Here is a 19282-nt window from a genome sequence, read left to right as displayed (position 1 = left end):
CAAGGTTGTAATTTATGATATGTTCGGCGCATGGTCGTAATTTATGAAATGTTCGGCACAAGACCGTGATCTAGGAAATGTCTGGCGCAAGGCCGTGATTTATGAAATATTTGGCGTAAGGCCATATTTATGAAATTATGAAAGATGTTATCATGTACTATATGTTATCAGAACCTGGATGTTAGTTTAGTTTAGTTCAGGAGTTCGGTACCATAGCTATTTATAAATCAAATATCTATGTTCAGACTTGTGCTTACCACCTCACAAGGGGGTGGGAGATGGATAGTCGATATGGCTTTCAGTGTAGAGTTGTAGACGTCCACCTGGCAGTCTGGACCAGGCTGTGGCGGACCCATCGTACTTACAGACATATTTGACTCGGCAGTGGTCGGCCAGCCATTGTCGGGTCCCACCTTTGGGCTGCACAACCCGTCATGGTTGGAAATACATGATATTAATTAGCTATTCATCCTAGGTATGTTTTCAGTATTATCAGTTATAACAGATGTTTTACGTACGATATGACTTATTAGAAAGTATGAAAGCATGTGATTAATCAGTATAATATGATGAATGTTTACGAAAATATGAAATATACTGTATATGTATAATTTCCTTAAATGTTCATGTGTCACACAGCTGTATTTAGTTTATTTTCCCTTACTGAGATGTGTCTCACCCCCAACATTAATTAATTTTTCAGGAGACCCTGAGTGACCAGCGGGTTGTGGCCGCCATTGAGTTAGGGATATTACCTCGTTAGGAGGGCACGATTTTGTACTAAGGTTAAAATTATTTTGTGTTTGATCCTAGAGTTATTTTTATGTTTTATGATGATGTATATAAATACAGTTACATAATGTTGTAGTAAACTCTGGTGTTATACTTTATGGATTGATGATTTAGATTTTATGCTTGCTGCTGCTTAGGTTTCCGTTGTGAATGACAGGTATCCCCGTTACCTACGGGTTCAGGTAGACTTTTCCATTTATTACATTACATTTTATATTAAGAAATTGAGGGTCGTTACACGGGGCGTTATAAGTTGCTTTACAATAATTTTAGAAGATGTCTGAGGGTATTATCTATTTCATTTTGGAATATGCCTTTTATGTAGTTTTTATAGTATCATTATGTTTATTTTAGTTTTCAATCAAATGTATATTTTAGGTTTAAATATTAAAATATAGATGATTATAGATGATTCGGTCGAACTTATGCTTGCCTTTAAACAACAATCTATTATTGTCTGCCATTTGAGTGGCATCAACCCCGTGCATTACTTTGCAACCCGTGCTTCTTAATTTGTGGATGTTGCCCAATGCATTCTTATAATGTCTACTCAAAAGCTCTGAATCAACCAACAAACAACTAGTCACAGTATAATACACACACACACACACACACCCCCACTCACATACACCTCAGTAAGCTCATCACTGGGAATAAGAAGTTCTTCTTATTGCTCGGCTTCACCACACAAACATGTAGTAATATTGGAAATTGCCCGACCTATATCAAACCCACGCTTCGTCTTCTCCTTTTCTTCAAGAAGCCTAGCTTGGAACATATAGAGGCACACAGAGATTAAACCATGAAATGAAAACTATGGGATCAATGCTTAGTAATGTTTTATGTACACTAGTGCTTGCTGCTAAACCTTCTACCACTGTCATATCTCATAATCAACACATTTGAATAGAATGATGACTTTGGACTTCTTAATTATAATGATAAAAAATAAACGATGGAGGAGATCAAGCCAAACCCATAACCCCTACACCACAACATCCAACGATGACACAGTGACAGAATCAGGATTAAATAGTCTCTATGGTGTATAGTCTGAAGGTAGGTTGGAGAAGAGAATCATATATATAAGTGCTAAAAACATAAAATAAAATAAGATCAAAACTAAATATAATTACCTAAACAAGACAGATCAAGCACCCAGAAAATGCTTTGATAAAAGTCACTGCTGATGATCTCCACTAGTACACTTTAGCCATTAATTAATTATATCTTTAGAATAAGAAGAAGAAGAAGAAGAAGAAGAAGAAGGGAAACGATAATTAGGAAAGAAGAAATTGATGCTGCAAGGATGGTACAACCACACGTCTTTCTAAATTTTTGACACCCAGTCTGAGACAATGAGAGTGGAGCTTTTTCCTAAAATAAGCATTTAATGACTCCTACATGGCTCATTCCTATTGAAAGTTGGTCATTGTACTTGAATAAACATCAACTAAAGCAAAATATATTAAAGCAAAAGAATCCATCCATCTGTTGCCTCCTATTGTTACGGATTTACATTTTTGAAAATTCATTAAGACATTATTTGACAAATAAGTAATGGTTGCATGATATTTATAGTGGTGACGCCAAATAAGTACCACGAATTTTGCATGCACAAATTGTATGATCTACTACAATCAAGAAAAATAAATAAGTGACTTGAAATTCCTTTTGTGCCTTACAAAGAACTTTAGCATATTATACAAATACTTTTTTGAGATTAAGTGTTGAGTGTGTTTAATTTAATTATAAGGAGCTATAAGGTTTTTCTAGTTGTAGATTTATTTTTCCATCCATCAACTACCCCAACTCCTCATTTGAAAATTACTTTCAAGCTCAAGAATATTGTATGCTAAAATTTCAAATATCTTTTTCAATCTAAATGCAACTTTGCAGATAACATAAACTAAAGAATCGTTTGAAATGCTTATGTAGATGTGTTGAATTTAATAAACATTGATAATAAGTATTGGATTAGAGAAACCCTGAAAATTATAAGTCACATTTAATTGTATTTAAATAAGTGTTTTTATTATTTTTATATATAATTTAAATTAGAATTATTAAGATTTTTAGTTAACAATTCAATAATAATTATTTTTAATTAATATTTAAATATTTTATACTAAATAAAATAATATAAGATTTCCCTTTTTAATTAAAAATAATCTTATTGTTAGTGTATATTTATAACGTATGACCGTTAAATTAGTTTATGATAAAAATAATATTTTTAATTTAATTAAAAAATTTAATTTATTATATGTGAAAATTTAAATTAATAAATAATTATTCGTTCTAAAAATTTAATTTATTATTATTATAGTAAATAAATAAAAAATGAGAACACAAAAAATTGAAATTACAAATTGCAATTAAAAATATTTTTAAAAATAAAATGCTTAATATTATTAATAAAAAAATTTGAATGCACAGTTTAAACAAATCTCGTTGAACCAAACAGAGATAATTAAATGGTAGCCCAATCGAGTGTTGACGCATGACAAGTAAATCTCACTATTTGGTTTAATGAAATTTACCTGAAAAAAAACTAGTTCTGAAATGTGGCATGTAGCGCGAGATTTGTTTAAATCTCGCTGGACCAAGTTGCGAGATTCAGTAAGGTCATTTTTCAAATAATTTTTACAAACGGGATATTATTTAATATATTATTATAAATTAATAATAAACTTGGAAAAATCGCCACTTCTCTCCGTGAAGCGTTGACTGTAAAGTGTTTTCCTGTTTCACGGAAGACACTTACGATCCGATCTGGGGGCTTTGGCAGCTACCCGTCGCCACCCGTCAGTGCTCATTGTTCTACACTCCTCTTCCATTTCTCTGCAAACCCTAATTTAAATTTCTGCTATCTGCTTCCTCATCTTCCAGCCCCGCCAGGTATTTGCCTTAACATCAGTAATCTCGTTAAATACTTGTAAATGCTACTAATCGTTAGGTTTCAAGCTTGTTTAGGCATACAATTTCAATTTATTCAATGCACAAAACACATGCATAATCGCCGCGTGAACTGTAAAAAATTGGAAATTGTCGACAGTTTGCGTTGTCCTTGATGTTTCTCTGCTTAGCGAGAATTGCGTTGCGCCTGCATAGTGTTAGGAGGAGGTTTTTCGTGATCAGGAATGAACGTGCCCTCCACATTCTGAGAATTTTAAGCAACTTTTGTTGTGTTGGCAAGAATTTGCTTTATAGTTCCTTTCACCATAGACTGCATAGTCTTTTGGGCTGAAGCTTTGTTAATGCCTTACTGTCCAGATTGATTGAAACTCTCCGTTTCTGAACAGTTAGCCATTTTATTGGTTTACCATGTAGTTCCGGTTTTAGATCAAGTCATTTGCACTATGTTTTAGTCATGTTCTATTCCAGGGCTTGTAAGGGTGTGATCAGCGCAAATACTTAGAAAGAGAATGTCTTGAAAGGCCTAGATCATTGGTTTTAAAATTCATAGGAGGAGTTGACCGGAATGTTTTTTTTCTGCCCATGCAGCTTGCTTTGGATGGCCATGCTTTGAAGGCCAGACCACCAAAATTTTTCCATGGAGGCCTGATTATCAACTAAAATTTAAAATCAATAAGAGTAGATATCAGTTTATGCTTGTTGTACAACTAATGCACAAGGTGACTGAAACATTTCCTAAATTGTTCTTGTCCAGTGGACAGTGGTAGGCTGGTAGCAAGAATCTATTTATATCTGAACATTCAAACTTCAGCAATTTCAATGGGAGTAGAATTCTATTTTTCTAAGTGATATTTTTTCATCTTGAAATAGCATAATGATTGATTAAATGGGCAATGGACAGTCATTAAGCATATATTGTTTCTTGAGCATCAAAATCTATGTTTAACCAATTCCCTAGTATGTTTGACTTGCATTTTTTCCTTGGTGAATAAATTTATGTTGGTATTAAAATTTGTATCTATTGCTGCTTTCAGGGGCTTCATGATTGACAAAGTGCCATACTGAATTTCACCTGAAAATTATGGTTAAGTTTCTCTACTCTAATGTTATTTCTATCAACATTTCTCATTTTTAAAAATTTTTATTTTAAAAGAGGGCTTGTGCTTCAAACAATATGGTAATGGTTACGCTGTTATGCACTATTCTTATTCAGAATTACCTAATTGGAGCTTTCAAGCCACCGTGTAACATTTCTATCACATTTGTTGATGGGAGAACTCACAAGCAGGTAGCATTTAGACACAAAGACTATGTTCCTTCTTCATGTTTGCTAGTCCCTTTGTGATTTTGTTACTATGCAGGAAAAAAGAAAGCTTGGGATGATTCATTTGAGTGTATAATTTTGAACCTTTTTTATGTCGGGTTTAGTGATATGTTTGTACACCATGGGGTCTAGGGGATAGCCTGATGCTACCTAGCATCTTAGAAAGGTTAAAAATAGTGGTTGGTTAACAATTTCAATTTGGAAGCCCAATTTATATTAAACTTTTGTATGGACAATCTCAAGGCCAAGAAAGTACATGAGTATCCAAGTCCTTGATTTGAGAATTTGCTTGAAGCCATTGTGCAATCGTGCTTCCACTTCAAGCATTGCTAGTGATGATGCTACTATTGACATAAACTATTAAAAATATCACAATTGTATCCTTGTTTCTTATTGAATTCAGTGGAGAAACCAAATCATTAGATTTATCCATGGACCATAAATGGCCTTATGCACCAAACATGCCTTTGCACTCTCTCCCAAAAACATACCTTGGATGTTGCTCCTTGTACATGTCTTTGCTCAAAATCCCCTTATAATAAGGCATTCTTCACATTGAATTGATATAAAGGCCAATCAAAATCAAGTGCTAGTAAAACCATGCATGAACATAATTTAGTTGAGCAGGAGAGAAAATCTCAAAATAATCTGCAACATATGTTTTAGTGTACTTGTAGGCAGTTAATTGAGCTTTAAGTTGTTTGATAGAGGCATCAAGAAGATATTGGACCATGTGGACTTGACGATACCTAACCAAGTCCTTACAATTGGGGGATCTATCAAGCCCCTTGTTTTTGGAGTACTCAAGGCATCCATTTCTACATCCATTGCATGCGTCAGTGTAGGCTTGACAAGCACTTTAACATGTGAGGACGGAATAGAAATATAGGAAAGAGATATGGCAAAAGAATGCGTAGTTATTGGAAGGTGGAGCTAAAACATTATGAACAATATGATAAGCAATTAATGATTGTTGTGTACAAGTTTTTGTGGAAAGCAATTGGCAAATCCTAGTCATGTTAGGATGGATCTCTAGAGCTAGAAGTTGAGACAATGAAGAGTGTCATTGCATAGTGGTTGTGACGTCTGTACCTACATTCCGATGTTTAGAAACCCTCAATCATATCTTTGGTTGACTGAGGGATTGGGAGGAGGAGTGGAAGTTTTCTTCAAGAGGAATAAAGGTAGCAACAAAGGTAGGAAAAAGAAAATCAACTCGTGAAGAAGAACACAAAACATTGATGGGCTCAAAATAAGATTCTTATAAAGAGGGCCAGACTCTCGGGGAATAAGGTGTCCCCTATTAAAAGATGACATTTGAGTCATCAGGCATAGTGCTTGTGAATGTAGGGATCATAACATTCATCAAATGTAGTTCTTGTGAGTGTGGAGATCATAACATCTATAATCTTTTTGAGTTTTTGAGTACCCAACAAAGACACATTTGACAACACAAGGAGAGAAATTGTCCTGACGTGATTTGGAACATGAACAAAGCATGTGCACCCAAAGAAACAAGAAACAATAGAAAACATTGATGTTGTTGGGTACACCATGGAGAGAGGAATTTTCCCCATTAAATGCTCAAGGACATCTTGTTAAAGAAGGAGTGCCTTAGTCCAAAAATTTTAGGAACATTCATATAAAAGGGTAGAGATGGAACTATGTGAAGTAAACAACTATTTTCCCGTTTAACTACTCCATTTTGCTAAGGGGTATGTACACACGTTATCGGATGAATAATCCCTTTGTTGAAGCAAGAAGTCTAAAGTTCATTTTGAACTAATTGAAGTGCATTATTAGATCAAGAAATTGGAACACTGATGCCAAATTGAGTTTTTATTTCTAGGTAGAACCGTGTTAATACATTAAGAAATAAGACTTTTGTTTTAAGTTTTAACAAATAGATCTTGGTCATATGTCAAAAAGTCATCCACAGAGGACACAAAATATTGATGAGTTAGATTTCTAACCCAACATGGACTCCAAATATTTGAAATAATAAGAGATAACAATGATTTACTATGAGATTCAACTATAGAACCAAAAAAAGTCCAAATGTGCTTTACTAGCTGTGACATGCACGGGAAGCAGACTCAAAGCTAGGAAAGGCTTGTTGCAATTTTTCAAGGGATGGATGATCCAACGGATCGACATAAACACCATGTGTAGAAATTAAGGAAGTTGTGTGAAAAAAGTTGGATTGACTATTACCGCCATCGAAATAGTGCATACCATCCATCTAAAGCTCTCCACCAATCCTCTTTGTGTCTGGAGATCCTGAATACCACAATGAGAAGGAAAGAAGGTTATGTAGCAATTACGAGAAACTAGTGCATTGAACCATTAGCAAGACCAATCTTAGAGTGTAAGTAGTGGATTTCAAGGACTAAAACAAATTAGGGCTACTATATCAATAACCTAGGGGGAGGATAATGAAGAGGCAAGAAGCTTGGTTGTACCACAATTAGCCACATTAATAATAGATGTGGAAGACTGAGTTGTGGACAGGATTGTTATCCTCCTCTTAGCTCTCAAGGCGTTGTAGATGGTGTACTTAACTTTGAAGTGGAGTGCCAAAATGCACTTGAAGTGGCAATAGTAGAATCACCCTTGACAAGAGACTTATTGGCCCAAGCAGGTTTCCCATGGAGATCCCAACAACAATATGGTTTTCCTTGTCTCCACTGTCCATGAAAATGCAAAAGTTGCCACGATGAACTCCTTTTCTTGATCTTCCATGACCTCCCCCAAACCTTGGCCTCATCCTCCACACTTCCCTAACCATGGTTAGAGGCTGTGCCAACCATGGCTTGAACTGTCACAGGAAGAAACTTGAGAAGAAAAGCTTGGCACTCTAGAATCATCTCAATGTTGTAACTAGCTGGTGGATAGATATTGACTTCCATCCACATACCCACTGATGGACCTACCTTTTTGACCAAATATGAAAAACTTCTTGTGCAGGTGAAAGACACAGGTTTTATTTCTATCTTGTGAGAAGCTTTCATGAAGATAATCCTGTATGGAACATCACGTTCATAGCAATTTGTGGCTCCATGATATTCCACAACCACACAATCAGTGTGCCATTCTCTTTCTTCCAATGTTTGCAATCCTCAGAGCTTGTAGATTGTTGTGAATGCAGCCGATCTTCGACTTCTCTTTTGTGTTAATATACACTTGCTGCTTGAGCCACAAGATGTAATTGGAAGATTCAGCTAGTTTGATGGCTGTGATTTGTACGTAAGAGCAGGAACCAGACACGCCAAAGGAATAAAAGGAACAAAAGAAAAAAACTGCTCAGCTATGGGGCATCATGGCTGGCAGCAACTAGAAGTGAGTGCATGCAATAACAGAGAATAGAGTCATCAAATGCAAATCATAAAGAAACCAAAAAGCAATTATGCATACCTGCAGCATCAAAACAGCATCACCATGCCCTCAATCAGCCAATGGGACATTTGATGAACAACAGCAATATACTAGAAACAGTATGCGACTGCCTTCACATCAGTAAACCACCAGGAAAATACACAGCATCCAACCAAGGATTCTGTATATGATTGGAAGAGTGTCGCTGAACAACTCTCAAACCAAATAGACAATCAGATTTGAAAAGATTAAAAAAAAAAAAACAAGAAAAGTGTCCAAAATCAACTCAGATAAATCAGATTTAGAGGAGATCAATGCTTTGATACCATGTTACAAATCTGAAATTAAATTGAATATTCAATGTATAAAATACAGCACTTCGAGTTAGAGAAGAAGAGAAGTAGAGAGAGAGAGGTGAGATGCAGCAGTCGGCAGTCCTGGAGAGATATGTACAGATCCAGGTCTGCCCTCTTTATGTATTGATAATAAACAGATTTGAAGCACTATAATACCCCACTCACATAATATATTCTCTTCTAACAGTGTCCAAGTTGCATGTTGGGAATCACTCATTTGAAATCTGGAGTTACTCTAAAATGATGTAAACCCCCTGCTGCGTATTTTGGCCAAGGTTACCTGAAAATCTCTGTTATTGCCTGGAGAAGCATCCAAATTTCATCATGTCTCTGCACAGTTGGGTGAGTGAGAGTCTATGGACAGCAGAAAGCCTTTCATCTTCTTTGATTAAATTGAACAATCTGCAAATTGTGCATCTTTGATGTGCATCTTCCTGCACATGTTGATGACTGACAAAATCAGTCCCCATCACAAGGTCATCCAACACCTTGAAGAACAGCCACCACCCAGAAGCTTCATTTCCATCCAGAAGTCTCAAAGAAATCCTCCCTACTGTATCTTAAGAATTTTCTCAATGGCAATTAGTCGGCCCAGAGTGTTGGACACAAACATCACAAGTGTGAAACCTGCTAGAACTTTGAAGATAATTACCGGCAGGATAACATTAGTTTTTTGACCAAAATGAGTGCATTTGTTCTCTTATCCATATATATATGTTTCCCAACAACGAGAAGCGAGTGCTGAAGACGCATTTTTTATAATTTTTATGTTGGTTATGATAAGAATGCTTTGATGAGTTCTTGTATGCATATTTCAGAGAGAAAGGTAATGTGGGATGTTCCCTTCTAGAGAAGGGCCTACGACTAGGAATTTTTTTTAAAAATAGTTTAAATATTTCCTCATAAAATCATTAGCAGTGAAGGGCGAGGATGGAGTGAAAATATATAGCAAGCGACCGTTTTGAAGCTAAATCATTTTTCAGGATAATTAATAGAGGAAACTAAGAAGAAGAAATAAATTTGTTTCCCTGTAGGAACATTTGAAAGGTTAGCGGTCCCGCTAAAGTTGCTTTTCATTTATTTTTAATTTTTTTTAAAGAGGGCTTGGGAATCTAATCTGAATTAGATTTTTATGCTGGAGTATTCACAGAGGAGGACCATGGCGCTTTATGCGTAAGAGTGAACCTGAAACTGCATTTTCTTCTTGTTGGTTGCAGCTGGACAAGAAAACCATGGGAGAGTGCTTTGATTGTGATGGTGATTCTACGGGTGGCAGTAATGTTTGTCTTTGAGGAGCTGCAGGCTTGTAGGGTATCAATGAATTTCTTCTTTTGCTATATACATATATAAAGACTGGCAAAGAAAGAAGATTGTAGAGCTGAGCTTTCTTAACTATTATTTGGATGATATGTAGGGAAAGAAATTGTAGGGATTTTGGTGGAGTTGATATTTCTCTTAATATTGTAAAGGATATATGGTGCTCAAAATATTGTATTATTGGTCAGTGAACAGCATTTGTAAATAGCTAGGCTGCCCTTGATTGTGCTTTAATGATTTTTTGATATCAAATGCTTCACTTGTTCTGAGGCTGGTTTGTGGCCTTTAATTTATATGCAGAGTCTTTATGATTTCTAATTATTTGTTTTTTTTAACTAGGTTCCAATAAAGAGAGAAAATGGTCAAACAGTTATGGTCCCTCTCTTCCAAAGTCAAGAAAACATTGTTGGGGAGGTATTTTATGTGGTTTTATAGGCCTTTTTAGGCTCAGAAGATTTTTTAGGTGCTTAATTTGATGTTTCCAATTTACAACTATGTATTGGTTGGTTATTTCTCACTGTTATCAACTTATTACATACAGGTTCAGATAGAACCAACACTAGGGAAGAAAGTTGAACATAATGGCGTGAAGATTGAGCTACTTGGTCAGATAGGTGTGCTTCATTCACCCTATTTTTCATTTTGGTCCACTATTCAACACTAGTGATGATATATTAATTAGTGCAATCACTGTTGAAGTTCTTCATTTCATAAATTATGTATGTACATACAAAAAAAAATCCTGATGTGGAACTTTTGGAAATGATTGCCACAGACCTGAAGTATTTGGATTTTGAGATTTTCACTTTTGTACTTATGTCAAGAGGCATTGACTACCCAAGCTGGCCTATTGAATGATGCACTCAGTTTGGTTTTTCCATTCAGTTATTTTGTATCTCATTCTTTTGATTTTAATATTTTCTTTTTGCAGAGTTGTACTTTGATAGAGGCAATTTTTATGATTTTACATCACTTGGTAAGTGTGTTACAGCATTGTTTCTTTTTAAAATTGATTAAACAATGAGTTGATTTATATAGTGGCAAATCTTTTAGTTGACTGTTGAGGTTAATATTATTTATATTTTTTGTTTTCATCATCTTGAACACTCTTATTGTTAATCCCTGCCCCTGGTGCTCTCTCTCCCTCTCTCCCCCTCTCACTCTCTCTCTCTCTGTGCACCTGGGTGGGGTATGGTCTTTGTTTTTTTTTTTCTCATTGGTCATTGATGTTTTCTGGTTTCGTGTAGGCTTTAATTTTCTCATTATTTTTGTACAGTACGTGAACTTGACGTTCCAGGTGAATTATATGAAAGAAAAACATATCCCTTTGAATTTTCCACCGTTGAGATGCCATATGAGTCATACGATGGAGTCAATGTAAGGCTTAGGTATGCTTTCCATTTAAGTTATTGGAATATAATTATCAGATCTTGTAAATTGCTTGTAAGAATGGTGTCTTACTCTAGTTTTTATTTTTTTATTTTTTTAATGGCATTTTTTGTGTCGAACTTGAGAAATTATTTGGCTTATGCGTGCTTGCCTTAATTTTATGATTGATGGGAGCTATAGATGGGGACCCCTTGTAAATTTCTTTTTGATAAGCAGAACTCTTGTAAATCTCTTTTCCTAACGTCTTTAGGAATCTTCCATTTTAGATTGTTTCTGTTAGTATTGATGGACTTGATTCGTTTGTTGATTTGATATAATTATAGTTTTTCTCTTGCTGTCTGTATCACATTTTCATTTTCACTCTTTGTAAGAAACTATTTTTTGGTTGTGTGCTGATCCAAGGTGTTGCTATGCTTTCTAGAACTAGTGACTGGAACTTCGTTACTATGTGATACAACTGGTACTTCCATAGGACCTTGCTTCCATCATTATAAATCTCAAAAAGTCAAAATATTATTAGTAAGCCATTTTCCTAAGAGTTCACTATTTTCAATCATATAAATGTGGAGCTACCATTTAATTTTGAAACTTCTGAGGCATTGTTATGTGAAGTTATTGTCTCTTTGTAGTTATGTTAGTTTACATGTTGGGGATATAAATGTTTCTTTGAAAATGTTATATGTTAGTTTATATTTTCAGTTTTTTTTTTGGTCTATATAGTGCATAATTTACGCTTATGCTTCCAACTTCCGAGATGCTTCTAACCTTTGGCCCTTCTGCATCACTCAACTTTCCCGCACCTGGGGAACCACACTAATTCCCATTTTTTGTAACTAGGTTATAGAACCTACCTTGATCTAGATTTTGAAACATTGAGATCCTACATTTCTTGTATATATTTTCTCAAATAACATGGAACCTCAATTGCTGTCCTTCTCATTGGGTACATGGTGTTAGGGCAAACCATGGACGTATGAACTGAACCGACTTGCAGGAACTGAGCATTCATTGACCGTGGGTATGTCGTGCAACCGAGTTCAACTACGGCAGTGCATATTTATGCTCTTCTGATCTCATTCATTCCAACAAGCTAGGCCGAGCTCATGTTTGATTTTGAGGTTTGATCTCTAGATCCTAAGCCATGTGTACAGGTTTGACAGTTAGGATACAGGCCAGTTATTCTGGATCATGGTCTAGCCTTGGACCTTGCATGGACCTAGATTTGTTCTTAATTTTACCATTAGAATGTGGTGCACTTGGTTAGAAAATTATTTATGGCCTATATTCTAGAAGACAACACTGGGGGTGTCTAGTCATGGTTGATGTAGGACATGTTTCGGAAGGGCTTCACATGGCGTTGGTGGACCTCAGTTTAGGAAAATAAGGGATTTGTGTATTTATCTACCTATCTATTTTAGGCCATAGATTGTCTGAGGAAATTGCCCATGATCATGTAAATTGGCAAAAAAAGGATTCATGTAGCCGACCCCAAGTGGGACTTCAGGCTTGGTTCGTTGTTGTTGTTGTATCTACCTATCTATTAGTAGTCTATTAGTCTTAACACAAATAGACACAATCATACAGACAGTATTTTGGCATGAAACTGCCTAAAAGGCTGCAAAATTACTCTGTAACTTTGCCTCTATTTCATTCAAAATAATAAACATCAAAGCTATTTGGAGGTTTATAATGAAAGGGGAGAGATTCTGTCATGATTGGACTTTGCTGAGGTTCCATGTAGCAAGTGCTGAATCGAGGTTTCAGTGTTGGAGACTAGTAGTATGGGAGGTTCCTACAACTAAGATTTGGTCATGAAAGATGATCTGGAAACGAAGAAACTGGTTGTTGGAAATTGTGGGCAGCGAGAAATGCATTTGGAGATTTTAATTGCAGGAGTAAGTCCAGAAGAAAGTGCAGAGTTTATGGTTTGAGGTATGAGGAGGAGATTTGACTAGGATAAAGGAATGGAGAAAAAATTAGTTTAGTGTAACTGTGAACACCCAACAGTTCTGTAGCAATAGAGAACAGGAGAGAGAGAGAGAAAAATGGATGCAGGGGAAGAGAATATCCTTTTCAGGCATTCATGCCTCAGTAACCAGAATAACTCATAGTTTCATTAATCAGAAGTATATAAATTCAAAGATTACATGAAGTATTTATTGGGACACATGGACTGTACCTTATCCCACAAGGCCTAGGAGTGTTTATAGGAAGCTAGCTAATAAACATGTAAATAACCAAATGCGAATACAACAAAAGAACCTAGACTCTTAGAAACCCTAGAATAATATACATTTTGACTAAGTTACATAAATAACTCTCTGGTGCAGGAGCTGCAAAATTACAATTATGTTTAGGTGAAAACACACTTAAAAAATTAAATTTCTAAACTTGAACACAACAGTGAGTTTTCCTGCCTGCAAGTTTCTGGCTGCTTCTGTATTTTCATCCTTTTCCGTTCTTGAATTATGCCTTTTGATAGGGTGAGGACCTTTTCTGCATGCATAGGCTGATTATGTTTCTTTTTTTTTACCCTTCCTATTTATGCCTTTGCATATCTGACCTTCTCCTTTGGAAAGTGAGGACTTGCCAAAGCATTGATCTGTACGAGAAATTTTAACCTTCTATCGATTGATTATGGTGGTAATCAAATTATGAGGTGTCGACAACTGTATCAAACATTGTGAATGGATAAAGTCTGATATTTGCATGTTTTAAGTCAATCCATTTTTTTAAAACTTTGCACTATAAATAAAGATAAGTGAGATAAATCCTTTTTCCCGTTAGATCCACTTTTGCAAATCTAAGCAAAAGTAGGCTTTACTTGCTTTCAGGCTAACTTTGCTACCAACATATCTTTATTGTGCTGAGTTTGTGAGATTGTGTGTGCCATTCTTGTTCATTGCTTGGATTAGTACTATTGGTTTAAACTGATGTGTGTTTGGGAACATTGATTTGGATATTTGAATTTGGAATTGTGTAAATTTGGACCAGATTTAATACAATTTTGTATTAAAATTTGTTCAAATCTTACACAATTCCAAATCCCTGCTCCCAAATGTAGCACAGGAGAACTTTGAAATCATGAATTTTATATTGTTAGATCTAAAATTGGAAGAATTACAATTATTAAAGAATTACTAAAGAATGGGGAAAAGCTTAAGGCATCCATGTTGGAGGTCTTGAGTTTGAATCCCATGGGGGGTGCGAAGGGGTATAAGATGGAATATGGGCTACCTTCTGTTGTGCAGCACAAGCCCAGCCTCCAATCAACTAAAGAATGGGGAAAAATAAACAACTAACGACTAATGTAAGCTTGTGTTGCATATTTGCAGATATATTTTGAAAGTGACAATCAGTCGTAACTTTGTGAGCAACATTGTGGAGCACCAAGATTTTGTGGTAATTTTTTGGCTTCCATGTGGGTTTTCTCTACATGAAGTTTTAGCATCATGGCTTTTTTGAATTAGTTGGCTTTATTAGCTTAATTTTTATTGTTTCCTATTGCATTAACTTTCTTTTTGTTTTTTTCCCTCCACTTTCTTGAGGAATTCTCATTCTCCTTTTGCAGTCTTCTCTCTTAATAAATTTATTTTTCTATCAAAAAACTTTGTGCATTCACTCCTTCAGGCTACCAAATGAATTTCCCATGCATGTAGTTAAATGTGGACAATTATTTTTACAATTTTGTTTAATCTTGAATTAATCCAACCCAGCTAGGCAATAATTGCACGCTAGGCAATTATTGTGCAATTATTATCTTGTTTTTATATCTTTTGCAGAAGGAACCTGCAGCCGCGTGCCTGGGATTGATCGTGGGATACTTGATCCTTGATTAATCCTTGTCTTGGGATGTCATAGAGAGTCTTGGCTTGGTGGGCTCGAATTAGGTTCATAAGGGAGGCCTGGCCTACTTAGCCTTTCCTCAGTTCGCTGAGGCAAATGTCGCGTGCCATTTGTGACATTACACATCTTTCCTTGCCCTTCTTTGAACTAGCCATATAGTACCACACTATTAGAACTTCAAATTTTTTTCCATTGGCTATAATATTATGTGGCCACTAAAAGGAGCTCTAAAAAAAATAAAAAGAAAATACCTGATACACAAATAAAATTGAAGGATCTGTTTTTTGTGACATGAAATGGATATATCTATATTTCGCCGACTCATATTTATGAAATGATAAAATATGAGAAAGCCTATACCAAGCTTTGGTTCACGTAGGAATAGACATATTTGTTTACGTAAGAGTGCATGTACAATACCAACCTCTTGGGGGATGACAACATTCCCCTAGTATTGTGAATACCTCTTTTGTCGTTATTTGAGAACTTTCAAATCCATGATACTCTCCTGAAACTTTTTGTCTCTAGAGATTAAAGCTTCTATCTAGAATCCTGTACAATCTAGCATCCTTTCACCTGCCATCCAGTGCCTGAGCTTTCTAAGGATCACCCTGCTTTTGTCTCCCTTGCCCCTCTTTATTTTCTCCCATTATGTGTGTGCAATGTTATTTATTGGTTGCATACAATTTAAGGTGGGGAGAAGCAATAATATGCAATTATTGAAACATTTGTAGTGTGGAAATGAGTCATTATTCCTTAGCTCAGACTATTTGCCCTTACATAGGCTGGCAGTGGATAAAGGTGCTTTGGTGGGCTTGGAGATCAAATTTTTTGTGCATTGGCCTGGACTTAGCATGTTTAATGATTTGGAATCACCTGCTGATGATATGATGCTGTTGGGAACATTATGCAAAGAGAAGGTTAATCATTAAGTGGATGAAATGATATGGCTCAAAGGGAAAAATTCACACGGGAAGCTTTGGAGTGAAAAGATGGTCATGATGCCTCTCCAAGCTGACACCTTCCTCAAAGATCGTGACCAATGGGGAATCGTCTTTTACTCTTTAATTTCATGCTGGAACTTCACTCAATCTCTCCTTTTGCATCCTTCTCCCTTCGCCGTCTCTTCTTTTGCATGGCGAAAACCCTAAACCTCCTTTCCCTTCCTTGTCTCCCCCTGAGTTCCCCTCTTTAACCCTTCGCACCTTCTGCCTCTCACTCTGCATAACAAAGGGGGACATCTCTCAGTATCCACCCTTCAACTTTGGCCTATGGATCAAATGGTGCTGGTTGAGAGAAAAACCTTCAACTTGGCTATTGAAGGCGATAGTGGCAGTAGGTTATGCTGAAACAATCATTTCAGATCGAAGGAAAATCTTTCAATTTATGATTAGACAAGGTTGGAGGAGAACATGTCTTTGCTTGTGGTTGAGAATAATGTCTCTCGAAATAGGTGGGTTAGGTTTTCTAAAGAAGCTTGGTCTGGTTTGCTGACGGGTTATCTTCTTTCAATCGAATGCAAGGGGGATTTTGAACCATTCAAATGGGATTCATGAAATATTGGATGTCGATTAGGTGGACAAAGGTGTGAAAAGTATTTGGAATTAGGGCTGGCATGGAAAGGAAAGAAATTTTCAGTGTTTATTCCAAGGGGTGCTAGAGGCAGTGGGTGACAAAGCTTTGCAAGTGAGCTGTGTGAGATAGCAAAGGTTTTTTGTGAGGATTCTGGCGGTGTTGGTGCTGATAATTCTTCATGCAAAAGATCATAGATTCAGGTGGTGCTGGAAGGTAAACAGAATGAAGGAGACGGTTGTGGTAGCCAAACCTATTTTGGAAACCAGGGTGTGTTGGCTGGGAAACAAGAACTGTGTTGTTGGTGTAGAGGTGTGCTGCATCTTAATGAACCTGGTGTCATTGCAAATTGATCAGAATCAATCAATCAGAATGTGAAGGAATCTAGGGTTTTGGATGGCATTGCAATTATCTCAGAGGCGGTTGGGGTTACTTTCAGGGAGGAGGCTGCAAAAAGAATTGAGCAGGGCTGTATGTTACTTGCTTTGGAGTTGGACCAAGTTATTGAAAAAGGAGGTATGCCTTTTTTGACTAATTTGGGCCAATTATTTGAACATGCCCAATATCTATGAGAGTTTGATTCTTGGATCCAAAGGAAGACTTTCCTCATATTGGGCTTCCAATAGAAGGGTCAAGATGGTATTCAGGCCTATGTGTGCGGTTATGGCGACACGAGTACTTCCTTATTGGTTCCATATAAAGGGCAGGTCCAAATTTTGCTCCTGGATCTCAAAAAATGAGTATAGGGGAGGAGGATTCTAAATATTCTGCTAATGGAATTCAAATCCAGCATCCAGTTTTTCGAGATTTGAGTTGGAATAACCAAGAAGTTCAGAATTCTAGCAGCAGTGTTGTTTCGTAACAAGATTAGGGGTTTAAAATTGTCTCAAGTTTCTTAAGAGGTATGAGAAGTTGGTGGAAAAGAGTAAAAAAGAAGCTGGGTTTTGGGCGAAATCTGATGATCATAGTCTCAATGCTGATAGATTTGAGGGTAACAAGGTTTATGCTCATAATAGGGCAGTTTGTATGGGTGCTGAAATGAAGAAGGTTTTTGAAGAACAGAGAGAAAATTCTGGTGAATCGGTGCTAAAGTTACCAAGGAGAAATTCCGAAGGAGAGTTTAGTATTGTGGAAGTGTATATGGAGATCTATCAACAAAAATGGCTTGTATGGACTTTGCTCTTTGTTGCCTTATAGTTTCTGAAGTCTGGAATATGCTTTTTGGTAATGATTGGCATTATGAACGACATTTTTTAGGCAATGCCTTGAAAAATGAATGAGCTTTTATTTGGTTGGAAAAGTTATTCAACGGTAAGGGACTAGGAAAATTTTGTCTTGGTTCAATTCCTTTGGCTCTTATGTTGATGGCTTCAAATGGAAGGAAATTAAAAGATATCTCAGGGTGCTAAGATTTCAGTTGGAAGGATGAATGCGAAGATGCAGACTCTTTATACCTCATTTGAATGGCTGCAAATTATTGGATGGACTCAATTTTTTTTCTCTTATTGAGTTTTTTAACTATTTGTCACTTAGTTCCCTTTTAGAGCTTGTGTCTTTTGTGGTTCTATTTGTAAACCTTTTTCTCATTTTCTTTTTAAAATATTTTTTTCCACTTATATAAGAAGACAGTAAAACATGCAACACATACAACTGATCCCAAGCCCAGAGGAGGGTTGTTAGATAGTTTACAGTTAACGTAAAATTTGTCAAATCACTATGACATGAATCCTTATCGAATATTTGTTGGGGTGTCCCCTATGAGCGATACATTGCACTTGTACCACCTGGGTGTAGCGAAAAGTGGGCGAGGGTGGGCTAGGTTGTTGCCCGTCACGAGCCTAGCTTCTTTAGGGCATTATGCTTGTTTGTGACCGCTTGTCTCGTGCGTTTGGGATGGGTTTCTATCATGTAAATGCTAGTGCAAGTTTATTTTCTAGTATTTGTTTCATTGTATGCCAAATAAGTTAGTATGACTCCTCAGTCACTTTGATATTTCCTAGTGCTAGGATGATATTTGCATATGAAGCTCTTTAAGGGAGGGTGAGTGTTCATCCATCTTGAAAACTCACTAGCTATTGTCAACATGTTTAGCATACTTACCTCCCTTGCTAAACGCACAATCAACAAAGGTGTTGTTAATGAATTGCGTTGCTTCAATGTTTACTCCTTACTTGCCACTGCTTTCATAATTGCTTATTGCTTCCCTAGCTATTTGATTGAATGCTAATTAAAATGTTTCGTGGATGAATTGTGGTAAACAATAGGCTGGCTAGTTAAACAAGAGTGCTTTAGCTAGCACCACACGGTCCTTTCACAAAGGTGTGAAAATAGTCGGCCCGTCACACCTGGTATCAAAGCTTGGTTAATTGCTTCATGAATTTGATTGCCTCTG

At 36.3% G+C, this 19282-nt stretch overlaps 1 protein-coding gene across 2 annotated transcripts in view; it reads left to right on the top strand.

Moving 5' to 3' along the window:
- The first annotated feature begins 3488 nt into the window (after nucleotides 1-3488).
- Nucleotides 3489-19282, top strand: part of LOC131147870 (vacuolar protein sorting-associated protein 26A-like) — a 35377-nt gene continuing 19583 nt past the window's right edge. The window contains exons 1-8 of one of the 2 annotated variants that reach the window (XM_058097500.1): nucleotides 3489-3693; nucleotides 4746-4795; nucleotides 4925-4999; nucleotides 10423-10497; nucleotides 10625-10697; nucleotides 11015-11059; nucleotides 11360-11471; nucleotides 14808-14874. In XM_058097500.1, the coding sequence (XP_057953483.1) occupies nucleotides 4793-4795; nucleotides 4925-4999; nucleotides 10423-10497; nucleotides 10625-10697; nucleotides 11015-11059; nucleotides 11360-11471; nucleotides 14808-14874 (450 nt within the window). In that variant the 5' untranslated portion in view covers nucleotides 3489-3693; nucleotides 4746-4792. Of the gene's footprint in view, nucleotides 3694-4745; nucleotides 4796-4924; nucleotides 5000-9985; nucleotides 10078-10422; nucleotides 10498-10624; nucleotides 10698-11014; nucleotides 11060-11359; nucleotides 11472-14807; nucleotides 14875-19282 lie in introns of those variants that run through there. The other variant, XM_058097501.1, reaches the window with a different exon arrangement.

Source organism: Malania oleifera, chromosome 2 (assembly GCF_029873635.1).
Source record: "Malania oleifera isolate guangnan ecotype guangnan chromosome 2, ASM2987363v1, whole genome shotgun sequence".
NCBI classification, from domain to species: Eukaryota; Viridiplantae; Streptophyta; class Magnoliopsida; order Santalales; family Ximeniaceae; genus Malania; species Malania oleifera.
Note: the sequence above shows the minus strand (reverse complement) of the source record. Positions and strands in the feature narration are given on the sequence as shown.